Source organism: Bos taurus, chromosome 28, assembly GCF_002263795.3.
Source record: "Bos taurus isolate L1 Dominette 01449 registration number 42190680 breed Hereford chromosome 28, ARS-UCD2.0, whole genome shotgun sequence".
NCBI classification, from domain to species: Eukaryota; Metazoa; Chordata; class Mammalia; order Artiodactyla; family Bovidae; genus Bos; species Bos taurus.
The window spans coordinates 41,795,483-41,812,945 of NC_037355.1; the positions used below are offsets into that span (position 1 = coordinate 41,795,483).

Sequence of the window (17,463 nt, forward strand, 5' to 3'; positions counted from 1 at the left end):
GCTTCCAGAAAGATAATGAAATATTGTCTTTTCCCCCTGGATTTCCATGTCTACAGATAAAAGGAGGAGATCATGATCATTAGAGGCCAGTTAGCAGTCTCATCCCCAGTCCATCCCTTTGGCCAATCAAATGTCTGTGTTCCTCATTCTCTAAGAGCTTCAGATGTCCTCTCCCAGGGGGAGATGACTCCAGAGTTCCACCCAGCGCCTGCATCCAGCTCCCAGCCTAGGATCTGGGTATGGGCAGCCTGCAGTATGGAATCTGGATGTGGTTCTTCATGGCTCAGTGCCCTCTAAAGGCATACACAAGTTAGCTGCTTCATCACACCCAATATACGATAGTACACAGGAACAGTATAACATGGTAGGGACTCTCGTCCAGAAGAAGGAAAAAATGGAAACCCATTGCAGCCACTGGTTGGCCACTGTCATCAAATCCTGGTAGGCAGAGACTGCAAAAGATCCCAGGGTGTGGAGCAACTTCATTGGACGACAGCCTTCTCTCCAGGATTGTTCCTTTGGGCCCTGGTTGTCCCCACTTGGTCATTCTCTTCCATCCCCACCACGGAAGTGGGCATCCATGGCGCACCCCTCTTGGGGCTGCATAGCTTTTCAGCCCACTTCCTGCTGATGTGGGTTTTGTGGCTTAAGGTTGGTTAGTTTGAGTCAACAATGCAGGCTGGTGTTGACCAGGCTTGTGGTTTTTGGGGAAACATATATCCCTCAAAATCTTAGTTTGGGGCATGTAAGGAAATTTAAAACCCTGGTGTTTTCTGTATGAGCTTGTACGCTATACCTGTTTCCTGGAGGAGCACACGACATAGGCTGGCCAATCAAAGAGCTACCCCTCAACTGGCCACCCTGGCCTGGTATTATCAAACAGGGTAAGATTTGATTTGCAGATTCCGAGATGTGAGGATGTAGATTTGGGGTTGCCAGCGACCTTGTTTCCCAAGGGAGACTAGGTAAGAATGACGCTAACCCAGAGGCAATCAGAGGGAAGGCGTGTAAGAGACAGAGGCTTTGGATGTTGCAATACTCAAAGCTAGATTCAATAAATTCCCTGCTTTGCCTAAACTACAGAATATTAGCTCTTTTGCCCAAGGTTCAGTTCTAATCAATGACTGGTTAGTAGGCAAGTCAGTTAGTTTAAAGACAATTGGGGAGCAATCTGATTCAGAATTTGTCTAAATTGTCTAGATTTTCTTCCTGTGCTTTTTCAAGTTGCCCTTCCCACACTTAACTGGCACAAGGTTTGATGACTCACTTTTCAAAGCACTTAACCCAGATTTCACAGGAACAAAACTGTCTTTTCATATTCATATCCCATCAGTTCACATGCAGTTTAATTACCTTGCATAATGACAACGTGTACAGTTGGAGTAAGTAAGTTTGGATACAAACTCACCTGACTCTTAATAAACCCACAGCTCAACTGGTGAGAGCAGAGGTGCCCAGTCAGCTAGAGTGTGTCCTGGACACCAGCATCCAGAAGGATTTGTTCATTGTTTTTACTGAAGGAATGGGGACTGTGGCTTATTCTGAAAGTGTACAGTGGAGTTGTGTCAAAAGCACCGTTTATTTATTCATTTATTTTTGGCAGTGTGCAGCATGCGGGATCTTAGTTCCTCAACCAGGGATCAAACCCGTGCCCCCTCTGGTGGAAGCGAGTAGACCACCAGCGAAGTCCCCAAAGTACCTTTTAAAGTTTAACTTTCTAATTTTCTCTTGCAACTGTGAGTCCTAACTCAAATTGGCTTTTTTTTAAAAAATAAGATTCTTTCTTCGTAATTGCTGGTTCCAAACTTATGTGGGCCCAGATATTTCTTGGTGACCTTCTATGGCATTTCTTTGGCTAACAGGCTCTTCCACTTTCTGCAACAACTATTTCAAACCTCCTCCTCCCTCCTTGCCTCTCCAACCTTTCCATCTTCCCCTTTCTGTCTCAGCACATGATTTTCCCTTTTATTACACACAGAAATCAGAACCATCAGACAAGAAAACTGAGATCAACAAACTTCAATTTCCAGACCTCATGACCTATCTTGGTATGACTCCGTCATTTTTCTTCTTGTCCTCTGGTTACACAGAAACCATTTCACTCCTGTTTACTATGTTCAGGATCCCAATGGGGACCTTACACCAGCAGTGATTCCCACTCTTTCCTGTTCTTCCTCTACTCCTATATGGGCTCTTCTCCTTGTTGTCAAATATGCTCAATTTATTACAACATGCAGTGGATCTGTCTGTGTCTGGCTGCCCAATCTCCATTCCTCTTTCTGGGGAAAACACCCTGTTTGCAGTCCTGGTGGGTCCTGTGTGATGTTCCTAGTGATGAATTTGACCAGATATTCCTCTCACCGTCCCAGGACAGAGAGCACATGGATATAGCTCAGTCAAATGAGCTCTCTTGCTCCCCTTGGAGAAGGAAATGGCAACCCACTCCAGTGTTCTTGCCTGGAGAATCCCAGGGACGGCGGAGCCTGGTGGGCTGCTGTCTTTGGGGTCGCACAGAGTCGGACACGACTGAAGCGACTTAGCAGCAGCAGCAGCTCCCCTGGTTCTTTGAATTTCAAGCTGAGAGGCACAGGAAGGACAGACAATGGGAAGCTTTCCTTCCAGGGTGGTGACAGGGCGAGATGGTGGGGTGCTCCCTGATGCTGAGGTCTACATTCACCTGGCTACTATCTTGAGGAACCAAGACCAGCTCTCCAGCATTAGCTTCCATCCCAGACTCCTGATACCTCCCAACATATTCCTTTTTTGCTTAACTTTGCCAGTTGGTTTTTGTTGCTTGAAATCAAGGAAACCCACTACATGATGCATCATATTTTAGAAAGTGAGCCAAAAAACAATACCAACACCAAAAAAATTTTTTTCTTTCTTGATCCTACACCTCTTTCCCACTGACACCTTTCTTACCTCTCTTCTTTACGGCCGCCCATAAAAGAGTTGACCGCGCAAGCAGTCTTCCATTCCCCCCGCCACACCCCTTGATTCATTCCTCCATCTGCTCCGGTGGCTTCTGCTCCATTGCCTTGTTGAAGCTGTTTACTCTAAGTGCCCAGGGTCACAGCAATGTCCTGGTTTCCCTCTTTCCTTTCTGGCTGGTCCTTATCAGTCTTTAACCACGTGGTCAGTCACAGATGCCAACTCCAGTATTCTTGCCTGGAGAACCCCATGGACAGAGGAGTCTGGCAGGTTCACAGGATCGCAGAGAGTCGGACACGACTGAAGCAACTGAGCATGTGTGCACTCACAGGTGAGTCCTAGGTCCTCCTCTCTATACTCCCTGAAAACCTTATCCACTCCTGTGACTTCATGGCCCCCTGTGCCCATTATGCTCAGACTTCCTGGGGAACCTCACTTTCTGTGTCACTCACCTCTCCACGTGCTCCCCCCATGGAACTCCTGAGACCATCACACCTGCTCCTTTTCAGTTGGGCTCTGAGTCTCAGGAAATGGCACTTGGCCCATAGGGTCTTAAGCCAAGTGCCTCCTCTCTCTACCAAAGCAATCAACAAACCCCACCCCGCTCCCAGTTCATGCAGTCCTAGCTTGTATCTCCAGAACCTAATGCAGGAGGAGCTTGTTAAATATTTGATCAAATGACTGATAACAGCAAGAACACTCTGCAGAACACTTAAATTCTTTCTTTCTTATTGCCCTGTGAGGTAAGAATAATTATTCTGCAGATGAGGAAACCAATATTCAAAGAGAGGGATAGTTTGGCTTGGGTGTGGGATCACACAACCAGTGAATACGTGGGGTGTTGAGGTTGTAATTCCTGTCTGATTCTTCAGGTGTCTGGACTAGATGCCAGACTTGGGGCTATAGAAAGTGAATGGTGCAGGCTCTCGCATGGGCTTCCCACTCTCCAAGGGCTGGGGAACTTTCTGCAGGTCCCCTCTTGATGTTAGGTGGAGGTACAAGGCTGGGGGAGACCAGAGAAGTGAGGCTGGTGCCTGAGGTCTTCCCAAACTGGAAGAGCAACAGAGATGGCGCCCCCTTCCGGCTACTGAGCCAGAGGGGTGCAGACCCTTCAGTAAGGGGCTGGGCAAGCAAATCAATGGTCCTTGCACCTGGGTTCAACAGAAGAGAATCGATACTGGGACTCGATTCTCAGAGACGAGGGGCCCTAGGGATGGGTGATAGAAATCCCTGGAGGGCGGAAGGGGTAAGGAGCTGTCTGGGCCGGGGGAGGCATGTTGGGAGCCTGTGCCTAAGGAGCCTGCTGCCTGAACTGGAAATAGTTCTGAGCATGGAATCTATGGGGTTGAGGTTGTGGGGCCGGATGGAGGGCCTGGGTCTTGAAGGAGCCATGGACGCAAAGCTCAAAGGACCAGGCTCGGTGGTGGGGTCTGCAAGAGTGAACCTCAGAGGGTGGAACTATGGGGTCCAGGGCTTGGAGAATGGGCGTCTGCACGGTGGGTCTAAGATGGACCCAACTAGGTATCCCATGCGCTGGGGTTCTCGAGGGCAGGACCTGAAGTCCCTCACTATTGAAGGATGGGGGCCAGGGTGATCAAGAACATGGAGCCGGGTGGTGAGAAAGAGGGTCTCCTGAGGGGCTCTTAGACCTCTGTGCTGGGCGTGGTAGGCCGGGGCCGAGAGGGCGAGGCTCTTTGGACTTGGGCTGGGGAGCTGAGGATTGTAGGGAGCCGAGCCTCTAAGGTTGGGGACGTTGGGGTTGGGTTGAGAAGATGGGTGTCTTGGGGCGGGTGTCGTTGGGAGGCCTGTAAAACTGGAGATCATGGTGGGGGCGGGGCCGAAAAGACGGGACGGTGAGACGTGCCGTGAAGAGTGGGTCCGGAAGAGGGACTAGGGGCGCGCGGGGCAGGGTCGAGGCGATGCTCGTGCGGCTGTAGGTTGCGGGGGGCTGCGGAGCGCGGAGGGGCCGGGGGCGGGGCCGGGGCCGGGGCGGGGGCGGGGCCGGGACGCCGGCGTGGGCGGTGGAGCGCGGGGGCGGGCCCAGGTGAGCAGGGCTACCGCCCCCTCCGTCCCTCCTCCCCCGGCCTGCCCCCGCCCCTCAGTCGCCCAGCTGCGCCTCTTGCTCTGGCTCCGCTGGCCGGGCGGACGGCGGCTGGCGGCGTCTTCGGCCCAGGCCAGGTCCAGGTCCGGCTCGGCTCCATCTTGGGCGGCTGCGCCGGGCACCTGTGGCGGCCACAGGAGCAGCGCTTCCGCCGGCCTCCGCGGCCCCGGGCGGGCAAGAGGGTGAGAGGCCAGCTCCGTGCTCGCCCGTGTTGGGGCGAAGGAGGGTGGGATGGGCGGCACCTCCCCTTCTTGCGCCCGGGAACCCCACTCCTCACCTTTCTCTGAGCCCCGACCCTACGCATCCCGGCCCCCAGTGCTCAGCGCACCCCCGGGCTGCATCCCTCCTCCCATCTCTGGGCTCACTGCCTGAACTATCCCCTTTTCCACGTCTCCTCTGCCCATCCTCCCATTTCTCAATATTCGGTGCCCAGGACGTCGTCTCTTTCTGCCAACCCCCACCGTTCCTACCGCTTCTTCCCCCTTCCTTCCTCTTCCCTTTCCATCCCCACCCCTCATCCCACTCTCCTCCCCCTGCCCCCAGCCCCTGCCCTCCCTTCACTCGCACTCCTCCTGCCCTCCATCCCTGCCCGCTTACCCCACAGCCCCCCTCTTCCTCCAGTCACAGTCTTTGCTGCTGGGAAGGTCTAGAGCCCTGCTTGGGGGGTCATGTTGAGGACCTTCTCCCTGAGTCCAGGTGGGCTTTGTGTGGGAGGGCAGGACAGGGCCCCTTGCCCTCGGGGAGAGTGTGTGGGCGGTGTGTTCAGGCCTTTGGCTCCGCAGCTAGAAGCGGCCTGTCGGTCTGGTGCGCAGAGTGCAGCTGTGTGGATGCTGTTTCCTGCAGGCTCGCACAGCAAACGGGCCTGTGTGTCGGCACCGGTGGGTCCACGGGTGTGGTGTGGGCCTATACTGGTTCATGGGACCCCGTGGCCACGCAGGTAGGGACACACCAGCCACTTGGGCTGCTTCAGGTTTGGGGCAGCTGGGCCTGGAGGCTGACCTTTTTCATCTCGGGTTCCTCCTGGGAAGTATGGGCAAATCCTCCTCAGGGGAGGAATCTCTTGCCTGGTGGGATCTAGGCCTGTCTGTGGTGAGCAAAGCTGGGTCTGGGACCTCTGCCCCACTGTTCCCCAGAACCCTTTCCTGGCACAGCTTGTGACGTGGGCACTTTGTTCTTAAGACTCCTTCATCCTCTGTGAAGGGCAGGTTTTGTGCCTCCAAACACTTCTCTGTAGCTCAGGAATGCTCCCTGCTGCTTTCCCCAGCTTTGGCCAGGAAAGCCCTCCTTGGCTGGGATGGATCAGACCACCTCCTGGAGGTTGCCACGCCCCTCTCTATACAAAGAGGGATTTGGGTGGTGTATGTCCCTACCTGGTTCCTAAGAGGTAAGTTCCTATCTCAACATTTGAGGAGTGTGTGTGTGCGCGTATGCACGCGTGTATGAGTGTGTGTATACAGAGGGGTGTGTGTGCGCGTATGCATGCGTGTATGAGTGTATGTATACAGAGGGGTGTGTGTGCGCATGCACGCGTGTATGAGTGTGTGTATACAGAGGAGTGTGTGTGTGCGCGTATGCACGCGTGTATGAGTGTGTGTATACATATTCTCCCAAGCTGAGGTTTAAAACAGACTTGGAAACAGTGTCATGATGGAGACATTGGGAACATTGGTGATGACTACCACCATCCTAGGATGGGATGAGGAAGGGAAAGATTAAGAAGCAAACCAAGCTACCCTATAATCTAAATGGCTTCCTAAAAGCCATCTTTCTTCCCCTACGCCCACTTCCAAGTACTAGTCCTGTGATACCTTGAGCACAAGTCACTTCTGATGGGAGGAAGAAAGGTAAGATTATTAACAATCGCTGTTCCAGGCAGTCCATATGCCATCACATTATGTCTTCACAACAGCCCTGCGGGGTGGGGATTTATTTCTGATATGCAGATTGGGGAAACTGAGGCTCAAAGGAGTTAGGGGTCCATCTGAGTGTGCATACATAGGAAGGGCAAGAGCCTGGATTGGAAGTATACCCCTTTGCCTCGCCTGTTCGTCCCTGGCTCCAAAGTTCATCTGATCAGCTCTATTGCTTCCTGGGAGGCCTCTCTTCTTGGTAGGCTGGGTGTGAAAAACCTTCTTTCCCTGGCATAACTCGAAACAACTTCCCTTGAAGCTCTTCCCTCCATCAGCCTGGGAAGGCCGGCTGGGGTTCAGCTGTGGGTTCTTTGATATATCTGAGCTGTTCCAGATCTCAGATTGTCACCTGCCATTTGTGGAGGTGGGCTAAGGAAGGAAACTAACAGAAATATAACCTCCCACTGCCCTGGGGTCTTTGTGGTCACTGCTTGCACTCTGAGTGACGGCCAACCCTGAGCATCAGGCAGCCATCTGGTGAGGCGGATCCAGCAGTATCTCATTGCTGACAGCTTCTCGCCAGCTCCCGGTGGAGACTGTGTGTGCCCCCAGCCTTGTCCCTGTTTCGTCAAGGAAACCAAGGTCTGGCTTCTTATGGCCGTCCTCAAGAGAAGGGTGCAGGGTAGGTGGAGTTCAGTCAGAGGCTGTGTGGGCTGTCCAGATAGGACTTCCTTCGTGTTCTTGGGCTTGGAGCTCAGTGGTTGTCTGCCTGCCAGGGCCCATCTATGACCACAGCCTTCCTAGCCAGCAGGTCTCCTTCTGTCTTTCTGAGTCTCGGCTGCCTACAGAGCTGCTAAGAAGCAGGTAGGGTGAACAGGCATCCAGGCTTTGTTCTTACTTGTTCACTTGTTCCACTGGCATGTCACGGGTACCACTGGGTACCCATGTGCTGGGTTCTGGGACTCCAGTTGAGTCATGGCAACAATAAATAAAAAGGGATGCCAGTGGAGGAGTGATAGCGTCCAGGACGGAGGTCTGGACCGTTCTCGAGAGGGAGCGCAGAGAACCTCAGACGCTCCTGAGTTTGATTCCTGGCTTAACCACTTACCAGCTGTGTACCCTTGAGCAAGTCACTAAACCTCTCTAAGCTTCGGTTTCCTCTTCTGTAGAATGGAGAAGATGACTTATCTCCTGAGATTGCTCTTCTATTACATGAGACAGTGCTGGAAAGGAGATGGCACATGCCTGACACAGGGTGGGTGACTGGGCACTTGGCACTGCCGTTCTTACTATCATCACTGTGATTGGTACTGGCTTTGTTGCCCTTCTCTGTTTATATGTCCACCTTAGAGCCTGCGAGTAGGGCCTGGGCTGTAGTCTTTTCTTGTCTATTCATCATTTTCCTGACTCTTCCAGGGACCAGTCTGGCTTCAGCCCCAAGGAGCAGCTAGGACAGGAGACTCCTGCCCAGGCTGGTACGATGTGTAGAGCTGCACAGTCCAGTGTGGTCCTCAGTAACAATATGTGGCCCTTTAAGTTTCAATTTTATTGTTTACTCCTTAAGTCGTGTCTGACTCTTTTGCAACCCCATGGACTGTAGCCTGCAAGGCTGGGATTTCCCAGGCAAGAATACTGAAGTGGGTTGTCATTTCCTTCTCCAGGGCATCTTTCTGACTCACGGATGGAACTCACATGCCCTGCATTGGCAGGCGGATTCTTTACTGTGGAGCCACCTGGGAAGCCCTAAATTTCAGTTACTTAAACAAAATCAGAAAGGCAGTTGTTCAGTCGCACTAGCTATCTGTCAAGTGCTCAGTGGCCACACGTGACCAGTAACAACCTTACCGGACAGCACAGAGCAGCATCTTTTCATCACCGCTGAAAGTTATGCTGAACTGGGCTTCATAGCAAGCCTGGAATTCTAAGGGGACAGTTGCTCTAGAAACACCCTCACCATTGGCTTGAACAGCCACCAGTCATCTCCTGAGCTCTGGGGCAACAGGAAGTTTTAATGTACAGAAACCGAGTTCCCGAGAGCCCTTCCCACACTCCCTTGCAGTGGCCTCGCTCACCTGGCCAGGGTGGCTGGTTTCGTGGCAGTTCTTATCAGCCCGGGCTGGGAGGACATGACTGGGATCGCCAAGTTGCCACTGTTGCCTACCATCTCCACCCTGCTTCTCCAGCATGTCCTGCCTGGCTGGGAGTCTCAGAGTGATGTTTCTTATTCACGACTCCGCCCTGGGCCAGGCTGGCTCACGCCCTGACCCCACTCCCTCTCTCTGGGCCCTGCCCAGCCCCCAGCCTGCTGCCCTCCTCTTGTGATCTGAGCACATGCCTCTTGCTTTCTGCTCACCCTGGTCCTTGTTCCTTCCTCCCAGGCACCATCTCTTTCCTCTCTCTCTGGGTCCAACCTGCAGGTCTGGAGGAGTCTGTATGGCTAGAGAAAGGGACAAGAATGGCGGGAAGGGAGCGGGGGCAAGAGAGGATGTGTGTCTGATTGGTGGTTACAGGTATTCCCTACTTTTCAAAAGTTTGCTTTATTCCACTTCACTTTCATGCGAGACCCACATTAATTAGTGACTGTTTTCAGTAATGGAAAGAAGTTCGAAGAGTTTTACAAGACAAGGTAATTGCCTCTTTACACTGTTTTGGTTTATGAAAAGGTTTCATAGGAATGCTCTTCTTTCAGATAGTGGGGGTGACCTGATTGGACCCCATTTGGTGGGCACAGCAGATCTGCATTAGTTCCATGTTGCCTGACCTCAAGAGCATGGCACACAGAAGGTGCTCATGAGATGGCAGCAGGAGGAATGAACAAATGCTGAGTGAGTCCTAAAGGGCTGATATGGCAGCCTCTCCTGCCCTTGGGGCATGCGGTGGGAGCCAGGAAACCCCTTCCCCTTCACAGCGGCCAAGACTGAGCCCCAGAGACGAGACAACCCAGCCAGGCCAGGCCAGAGAGGATGGGGAGGGAGCGTGAGAGAACCCAGGGTGTTCTCAGGGAGCCCTGTATTCATGTCTTTCTCATCCCTAAGACCTCTGCCCGCCACTGTGTACCAAAGAGGCTCCAGTCCAAGTGAGATAGTGATGATTCTGGGAGGAACCAGGGTAGTATCCATCAGTCCAACGTTACTGGTTATTAAAATACTCTAACAGTTCTGTGCTGATTGACTAAGAGCTATTGTCTCAAAGCCCCAAGCCCCAGGGCCCCAGCAGGCTTGGCCTCTCCCCTGGCTTCCCCGTCCCGCATAAACCAGCAGTAGAGTCAGCAACTAGGCTTCTAGATGATCTCTAGGATCTTACCCTAGGGCTGGTTCTGATCACTCACTTTTGGTGTTTGGATATTTCAAGTGTCATCCTGTGTATGTGTGGTGACCTTGATTTGAAGTGTCTGGTCCCCTGTCATCATTTTGCTTGTGGCTCTGACTGGTCAGGCAGGCTGAGACTGAAGCCTTCCCCTCAGTGTGCCTTGCACTGTGTGAGCCCCCAGCAGAATCCAGCAGAGATGCCGCTACCCAACTCAGTGCCACCCCCTCCCTCTCTCTCTCCTGCAGGCAGCCATGAGATCCAGCCGTCCTGAGCCGGATGCCCCGGAACCCCTCAGTGCCCACCCTCAGCCCCTGTCCCGAAGTTCCTCCAGCCTGCTGGGCGAAGGCCGGGGGCAGAGGCCAGAGTATCGCAAGAGGGCCAGCAGCACTGTATGTCAGGCCCAGCTGGGCGAGGCCGGCACCGGTGCCCAGGTCCCGGAGGCGGAGGGGCAGCAGGCTGAGCGCGTGGAGCAGGCACAGGCCTCCAGCCCCCAGCTGCAGCCCAGTGCCGTGGGCCACTGGCGTAGCAGCACTGTGGGCAACGTGTCCACCGTGGGCGGTAGTGACCTGTGTAACCCGTGGGACCCCAGCGCCGCCGCTGTGCAGAGGAGCCACTCGGACCTGGCTCACAGCACCCAGACCCGGGGCCACAGTGGTGCTCAAAAGGCCAGCCTCAGCTGCTCAGCCCTGGGCAGCTTGCCTGTCCATGGGGCTCAGCTGCAGCCCAGCAGCACCTCTGGCCAGAGTGGCCAGACCCCTGAAGGCTTGGAAAGGGACCTGGCTCCGGAGGACAAGACTTCAAACTCAGCCTGGACACTGGAGAGTCAGGTGTGGGTGCCACCAGCTGCCTTGGGAGGCACAGTGACCCACAGCAGCAGCCCCAAAGCCACCGGCCAGTCGGCCACCACCTCCTGCCATGCTTTGTCTCCAGCAGCCCTGCTCTGTGGCATGAGGGAGGTGGGGGCCAGCAGCTGCTGCCATGGCTTGCCTGCCCCAGGGATTCTGGCCTTTCCCAAACTAGTGGCCTCAGTGAGTGAATCTAGGCTGCAGGCTCACCATGGGGTGAAACTCCAATGTAGGTTTTCTGGGGGGCTTCCTGGGCATTCCCACTGCTGTGCCCACCCTTGGGGTCCCACAGGGTTAGCCATGGAGCCTAGTGCCAGGACCAAGGACATGTGGACCATGACCTCAGCAAGTGACCTGGCCCCAGTCTTGGCTTCCCCTCTGTCAGCGCAGGATGCTGGTGTGCAAGCTGCCCCCAAGGCAGTCTGCAAGGCAGTGGCCACCAGTCCGCCTCTGGAAGCCCCCGTGGCCCTGCGCATGTTCCCGGAGGTAACTCTGGAGCCCAGCCTGGCAGAGGCGCCATCTCCTGTGCGGGACGTGCGATGGGACGCCGAGGGCATGACGTGGGAGGTGTACGGAGCTGCAGTGGACCCGGAGGTGCTCGGTGTGGCCATCCAGAAGCACCTAGAGATGCAGTTTGAGCAGCTGCAGGGGGCCCCTGCCAGCGAGGACAGCCTGTCTGCTGAGGGCAGGAGGGGGCCGCTTCGAGCTGTCATGCAGTCCCTGCGGCACCCCAGCTGCTGTGGCTGCTCCAGTGCAGCCCCTGAGTGAGGAGCTGCAGCCCCTGGAGCTGCCCGGGGTGCATGGACTCAGCCCCAGGGACAGTGGAGTCCCCACGCTCTTTGGATCCACAGGCACCCACCGACATGGCTCTGTCCTCTGCTGCCCGCAGATCACAGGACTGCAGCCTGGGGGTTCCCTGCCCCCGGCAGTTGGGCTAGTTTATAAGGGCTTGATTCCCAAGAGCCACGTGTGGGCTCTGAACTATGGGACAGTTTCAACACTGTGCGTAAGGGGGATCCTGACTTCTCTGTAAAAACCCCTAACCTTCTATCCAGTCTCTGTTCAGAACTCTGCCATGGTTTCCCCCAGGCCTCTTTGTGGCTTTATTTTCACAGCAGTGCTGAGATACAACAACCTCCTGACGTAAGAGGTGGGGTCTCACGTGGCGAGGGCTGTCTAAGCCTTTAGGGAAGGGCACTGACATTGTCGAGGCTTCCTGTGTGCCACATGCTTGTCAACTCACTTTCCTGAGTCTTCACCGTGTTTTACAGACATAACCACAGACATTTGGCAAGACTGCAGCTGCTGTGCCCAGGCCGGACAGCTCACGGTGGTGGGCTGAGAGCAGAGCGGGGGGCTGGGCCCAGGCTGGACAGCTCACGGTGGTGGGCTGAGAGCAGAGCGGGGGCTGGCTGAAGCCTGCAGTGCTTTCCTGCAGCATGTGGTTGGCAGAGCAGGGCAACTGTGAACAAGAACTTACTGAGTCCATATTCATTGCCAGGTTTTGTGGATTCCTTGGGGAAGAAGCTGCCTGTGCCCTTGTTGAGCTCACCGTGTGTGGGACGGGAGGGCTTTGAGCATTATAGAGGGCTGCGGGGTACTTCTCGGAGCCAACCACCTGGTAGATCATTGTGTTGGGGTCTGGCCAAGGTTAGTGCCCTGCTGGGAGTCACTTGGCCTGGGAAGGTGGAGTCAGGACCCACGTGCAGCTCTGCCCGTGACACGGTCCTGTTCCTGGGCCCCCTTCTGTGCCCAGGAGCCCAGGATCTGACAGCCAGCATATCCCCATTCCCAGGGGACCAGTACTCTCGAGGTGGAAATGACTCGCAACAGTGGGTTAGCTTTTAAGTGGTAGTGACAACGGGCCAGAGAAACCAGGTGAGAAAGGCATGTTTCAGGTCGGACTGCATCCCAAGACCCCGCATGGGCTTTCGTATTCCAAGATGTGACTTTCCCACTCCCGACAGGCTGGGTAAACTGCCAGTCCTGCTTGGAAATGACAGCAGATCAGAGCTGCTTCTGAGGGTGGGTCTGGGGCAGAGGGGTGGGGTGGTGTGCAGGAGGGGACTGGACTTCATCTCCCTTTTAAAATGTGATCAAGCAGCTTGTCCTGCAGTCATGAGGGTCTTGACACCATGTAGCCTGGGGTCCGGGGCCTGTCCATGGCCCATGTTGGACCGGGGCAGGCGAGTCCACTCTCGGGAGTGACATGTGGGCACCAGGCTGTCCTCGTCTCTGGCCCCGCACGGGAGCACCGAGAACCCCAGTTGTGGGGACGTGAGGGGAGGGGTGATGCTCTGGCATAGGAAGTCGCCGTCACACAGGGCCAGAGCTGAGCAGGGTCTTGAGGACACAGTAGGGCTGGACGGGTGGGTGAGTGGACGCGGCATACTAGGCAGAACAGCCTGGTCAGAGGCCTTGGAGGTTCCTGTCCTGCCCAGGTTGCGGTGAATCACTGAAGGACAGCCTGTGCTGGGGTGTTTGTCAGGTCGGGAGGCTGGTAAGGGGGTCCCAACTGTGAAGCTCCTGGTGTGAATACGGAAGGGGACGTTATAGGAGCTGCAGATGCAGGAGTAGGGCCAGATTTCATTACAGTAATATCCCTTTGGCTGCCATGAGGGGAGAGTCATGTGGAAGAAGCGGGAGGTGGGAGCCTGGGTGGGGGGGAGGGGTACTTGGGTACGGGAGCCAAGAAGGGCCTGTTAGGGGGAAATGGAGTGGGTAGCTGGGGCTGAGCACACATACTCACACACAGTGTGTGGTAGATTTGGGGAGAAGGAGGAGTTGCAGAAAGCTGCGGTTTCCAGTTTGAATAAAAGGAGATGAAGCTACCACGTGGGACAAGATGGAAGGCCCAGGAGGGGCAGGTGAAGGGCCATATGCCCCAGGGCTCAGTGGGCACCAGTGACGCCCTTCATGAAGAGACTTTCTCCTCTGTCCCACACGTGTCATCAAGAGTTTATTCTCCATACACCACCTCCACATGCTGCATATGCCAACACGGCAGGCCGGGATGCACCCTGAATGGGCAGGGCCAGCCCAGCCTCCCACCTGCCTCGTCACGACCGAGGTGAAGGTTGGCAGGGTGGTGCTGGGACCCATCCTGGCCTGTGTCTGACCTTGGTGCTATGCATAGCTGGGGCCCACAGAACACCCCCCCAGGTAAGCTTGCCACCCCCAAACAGTGGAAAAAGAGTGTCCTTGGCCTCACTAACTCAGGCTGCACAGCCTCTGCGGATAGGTCTACTTGGAGGAGCTGAAGCTTCATTTCCAAATTCAACCTGGAGACCCAACTCACCACCCTACTTCCTGAGCCAGGCCTGGCTGGCAGTGGTTGAGGGTCCCAGGACTTGGCCACTGGCTTCCTTTATAGGTCTCCTCCTCTCAGACTCCAGATTTCTGTCCAGACTTTCTGGGACCCCGTCAGGCCTGGCTCTAGGAGGCGGTGGATTTCATTGTGTGTATATTTGTTTTGTTTAGAATTTGAAATAAAGTAACAGAGGTCACAACTTTGCCAGGGAAGGATTTCGTTCTGGTAGATTCTGGCCTATAGAACATCCTCCAGAGTCTTAGAGCTCCCCACCCAAGCAGGAATCTCCTTCCCTCATCTCCAGGGACTCTCCCTTCTGTCCACTGGCTCTCCATCCTGGCAACCTGGGCCCCCGATAGCAGAAGCCTGGCTCCCTGATGCTTGTCCCCTGTGGGCCTGGCCAGGACACAGGACGTGCACCTCCCGTCCAAATCCAAGTCTGCCATCACCCTCACAGGGATCACCCGTTCACCTGGGGAAGAAGCTGTCCCTGCCAGAGTGTAGGCTACTGGTGGCCTGAGATCACAGTGTCGGGGGAGGGAGAAAAGCAGAGAATGGCCCTTTCTCACTGTGACATCACCTCCCGAGTTCGCTAAATTGGGTCTCTGTGCCCCAGAAGTATTAAATTTTTATTTCACTGGGGGCCAATGAGGTCTTCCCAATACAGGTCCTGATACAGGATATTGAGGGGATACTATAGTTCAGTGGTGTAAAACTCGAGTTTGAATCCTGGATCTCACCTATAGCTATGAGACCTTGGGCAAGTTACTAAAACCTCACTGGTCCTCAACTTCTTCATCCATAAAATGGAGATACTAACGGTGCCGCCTCCTTTGGTTCGCTGCGTGGAGTAAATGAAGAACCCACATGTGGTGCCTGGTACTGGCTTAGCGCTCAGCACACGACTGCTGCTGAGTGCAGCTCCCGAAGCCACCAGCAGGGGGCGAGCTTCTGCCCTGCTGGTTTGACTCTGATTAAGGCCCGCGTTCTATTTCCTTAACTCTCTTTCACTAAAGAGCCTCTTTCCATGTCCTTCACCCTCTGCTTTGAAACATGCTTGAAAGTGAAAGTGTTAGCTGCTTAGTCACGTCTGACTGTTTGTGACCAATGCAGTGCTCCAGGCAGGAATACTGGAGTGCGTAGCCATTTCCTTTTCCAGGGGATCTTCCCAACCCAGGGATCAAACTCATGTCTCCTGCATTGCAGGCAGATTCTTTAGTGTCTGAACCACCAGGGAAGCCCTGAGCCCTACTTGGGAGGCATATATTCTGGCCCTGGTCCTCTGAAATGCTGGCTCCCAGAGCCACGTTAAGGAGAACCATCCCATCTCTCTCTGCTAGTCTGCAATAGGCTCCTCAGAAGCTTTTCATTTTCCAACATCTTTCTTAAGACACAACATGCTTTCTCAGCATCCTATAAACATGGCTTAGGAAGCACAATGCCTCCATCAGCATCCATTCCAGGAGCAGTGGGGAGGCTCTGCAGGTCCTGCAACCACTGCCTTGGTACTCTCTCTCCCCCATCCCATATTTCTCCTTACTTATTTTTCATTTTTATCTTTTTGATTGCCCCAGGTGGCATACATGATGTTTGTTTCCTGACCGGGAACAAACCTGTGCTGTCTGCACTGGGAGCACAGTCTTGACTACTGGGCTGCCAGGGGAGTCCCCCCTCTCCCCCCACCCCCCGCCCTGTTGTTGTTCAGTCACATCTGACTCTTGCCACCCCGTGGACCATAGTCTGCCAGGCTCCTCTGTCCATGGGGTTTTCCAGGCAAGAGTACTGGAGAGGGTTGCCATTTCCTTCTCCAGGGGATCTTCTTGACCCAGGGACTGAGCATATATCTCCTGTGTCTCCTGCATTGGCAGGTGGGTTCTTTGCCACGGAGACACCAGGAAAGCCCAAAGTATCCCTTATCTCTCTTTAATTTCAGTTCTCCCTTTCTCCTTTTCTGTATCATGTCTCTCTGCCCCCAGACGCCTTCTGTCTCCCCACCATCCGTTCCACCAACTTGCCCTCTGCTTCCTTCCCTTTCTGCCAAGGCTTTGTCTTGCCTTATTCCTTCTGCTCCAAACAGCAGTTTCTCTCTTCTTGTGGCCAGGGTCACGTCATTCCTGATTTTCACTAGTCTAGGCTCTTCTTTCCACCTGTCTTTTTTCTCTTTGGACAAAACCCGAACGGCTTGAGCTTGAAAAAATAGCTTCTGAACCTCTCCCTGGAGGAGGAGGCCCCGCTGGGGCACCCGGGGCTGCTTTGCTAGGTTGTTTCCATTGCTTTTGTCCAAAGAGAGAGAGCAGTTTGCAGTGGTCCTGCCGGCTGAGCGAAGAGGCTTTGGTCTGGCTAGAAGGGCACCCTATCAGCCATCAGTTTTGGTGGCCTTTATGGGGCCCTGAAAAAGTTGGCTTAAACCTCAGCATTCAGGAAACTAAGATCGTGGCATCTGGTCCCATCACTTCATGGGAAATAGATGGGGAAACAGTGGAAACAGTGAGAGACTTTATTTTGGGGGGCTCCAAAATCACTGCAGATGGTGACTGCAGCCATGAAATTAAAAGATGCTTGCTCCTTGGAAGAAAAGCTATGACCAACATAGACAGCATATTAAAAAGCAGAGACGTTACTTTGCCAACAAAAGTCCGTCTGGTCAAAGCTGTGGTTTTTCTAGTAGTCATGTATGGATGTAAGAGTTGGACTGTAAAGAAAGCTGAGTGCTGAAGAATTGATGCTTTTGAACTGTGGTGTTGGAGAAGACTCTTGAGAGTCCCTTGGACTGCAAGAAGATCCAACCAGTCCATCCTAAAGGAGATCAGTCCTGAATATTCATTAGAAGGACTGATACTGAAGCTGAAACTCCAGTACTTCGGCCACCTGATGTGAAGAACTAAGTCATTGGAAAAGACCCTGATGCTGAGAAAGATTGAAGGCAGGAGGAGAAGGGGACGACAGAGAATAAAAAGGTTGGATGGCATCACTGACTCGATGGACGTGAGTCTGAGTAAACTCCAGGAGTTGGTGGACAGGGAAGCCTGGTGTGCTGCAGTCCATGGGGTTGCAAAGAGTAGGACATGACTGAGCAACTGTACTGAACTGACTGCTGGGGCCCTGGCTGGCTAGGTC

The 17,463-nt window shown here is 54.2% G+C and overlaps 1 protein-coding gene across 4 annotated transcripts; it reads left to right on the forward strand.

Annotated features, from left to right (window-relative positions):
- The first annotated feature begins 5,022 nt into the window (after positions 1 to 5,022).
- Positions 5,023 to 12,181, forward strand: GPRIN2 (G protein regulated inducer of neurite outgrowth 2). Of its 4 annotated transcripts, XM_024986746.2 has the most exons (4): positions 5,024 to 5,214; positions 6,297 to 6,416; positions 9,572 to 9,707; positions 10,437 to 12,107. In XM_024986746.2, exon 4 carries the CDS (start codon positions 10,443 to 10,445, stop codon positions 11,802 to 11,804), a length of 1,362 nt encoding a protein of 453 aa, XP_024842514.1. In that variant the 5' UTR covers positions 5,024 to 5,214; positions 6,297 to 6,416; positions 9,572 to 9,707; positions 10,437 to 10,442; the 3' UTR covers positions 11,805 to 12,107. The 4 variants fall into 4 exon arrangements, with proteins under 4 accessions (XP_024842516.1, XP_024842514.1, XP_024842515.1 ...); XM_024986748.2 differs by lacking the exon at positions 9,572 to 9,707 and having other exon boundaries at positions 5,023 to 5,214; XM_024986747.2 differs by lacking the exon at positions 6,297 to 6,416.
- The last annotated feature ends 5,282 nt before the right edge of the window (positions 12,182 to 17,463 follow it).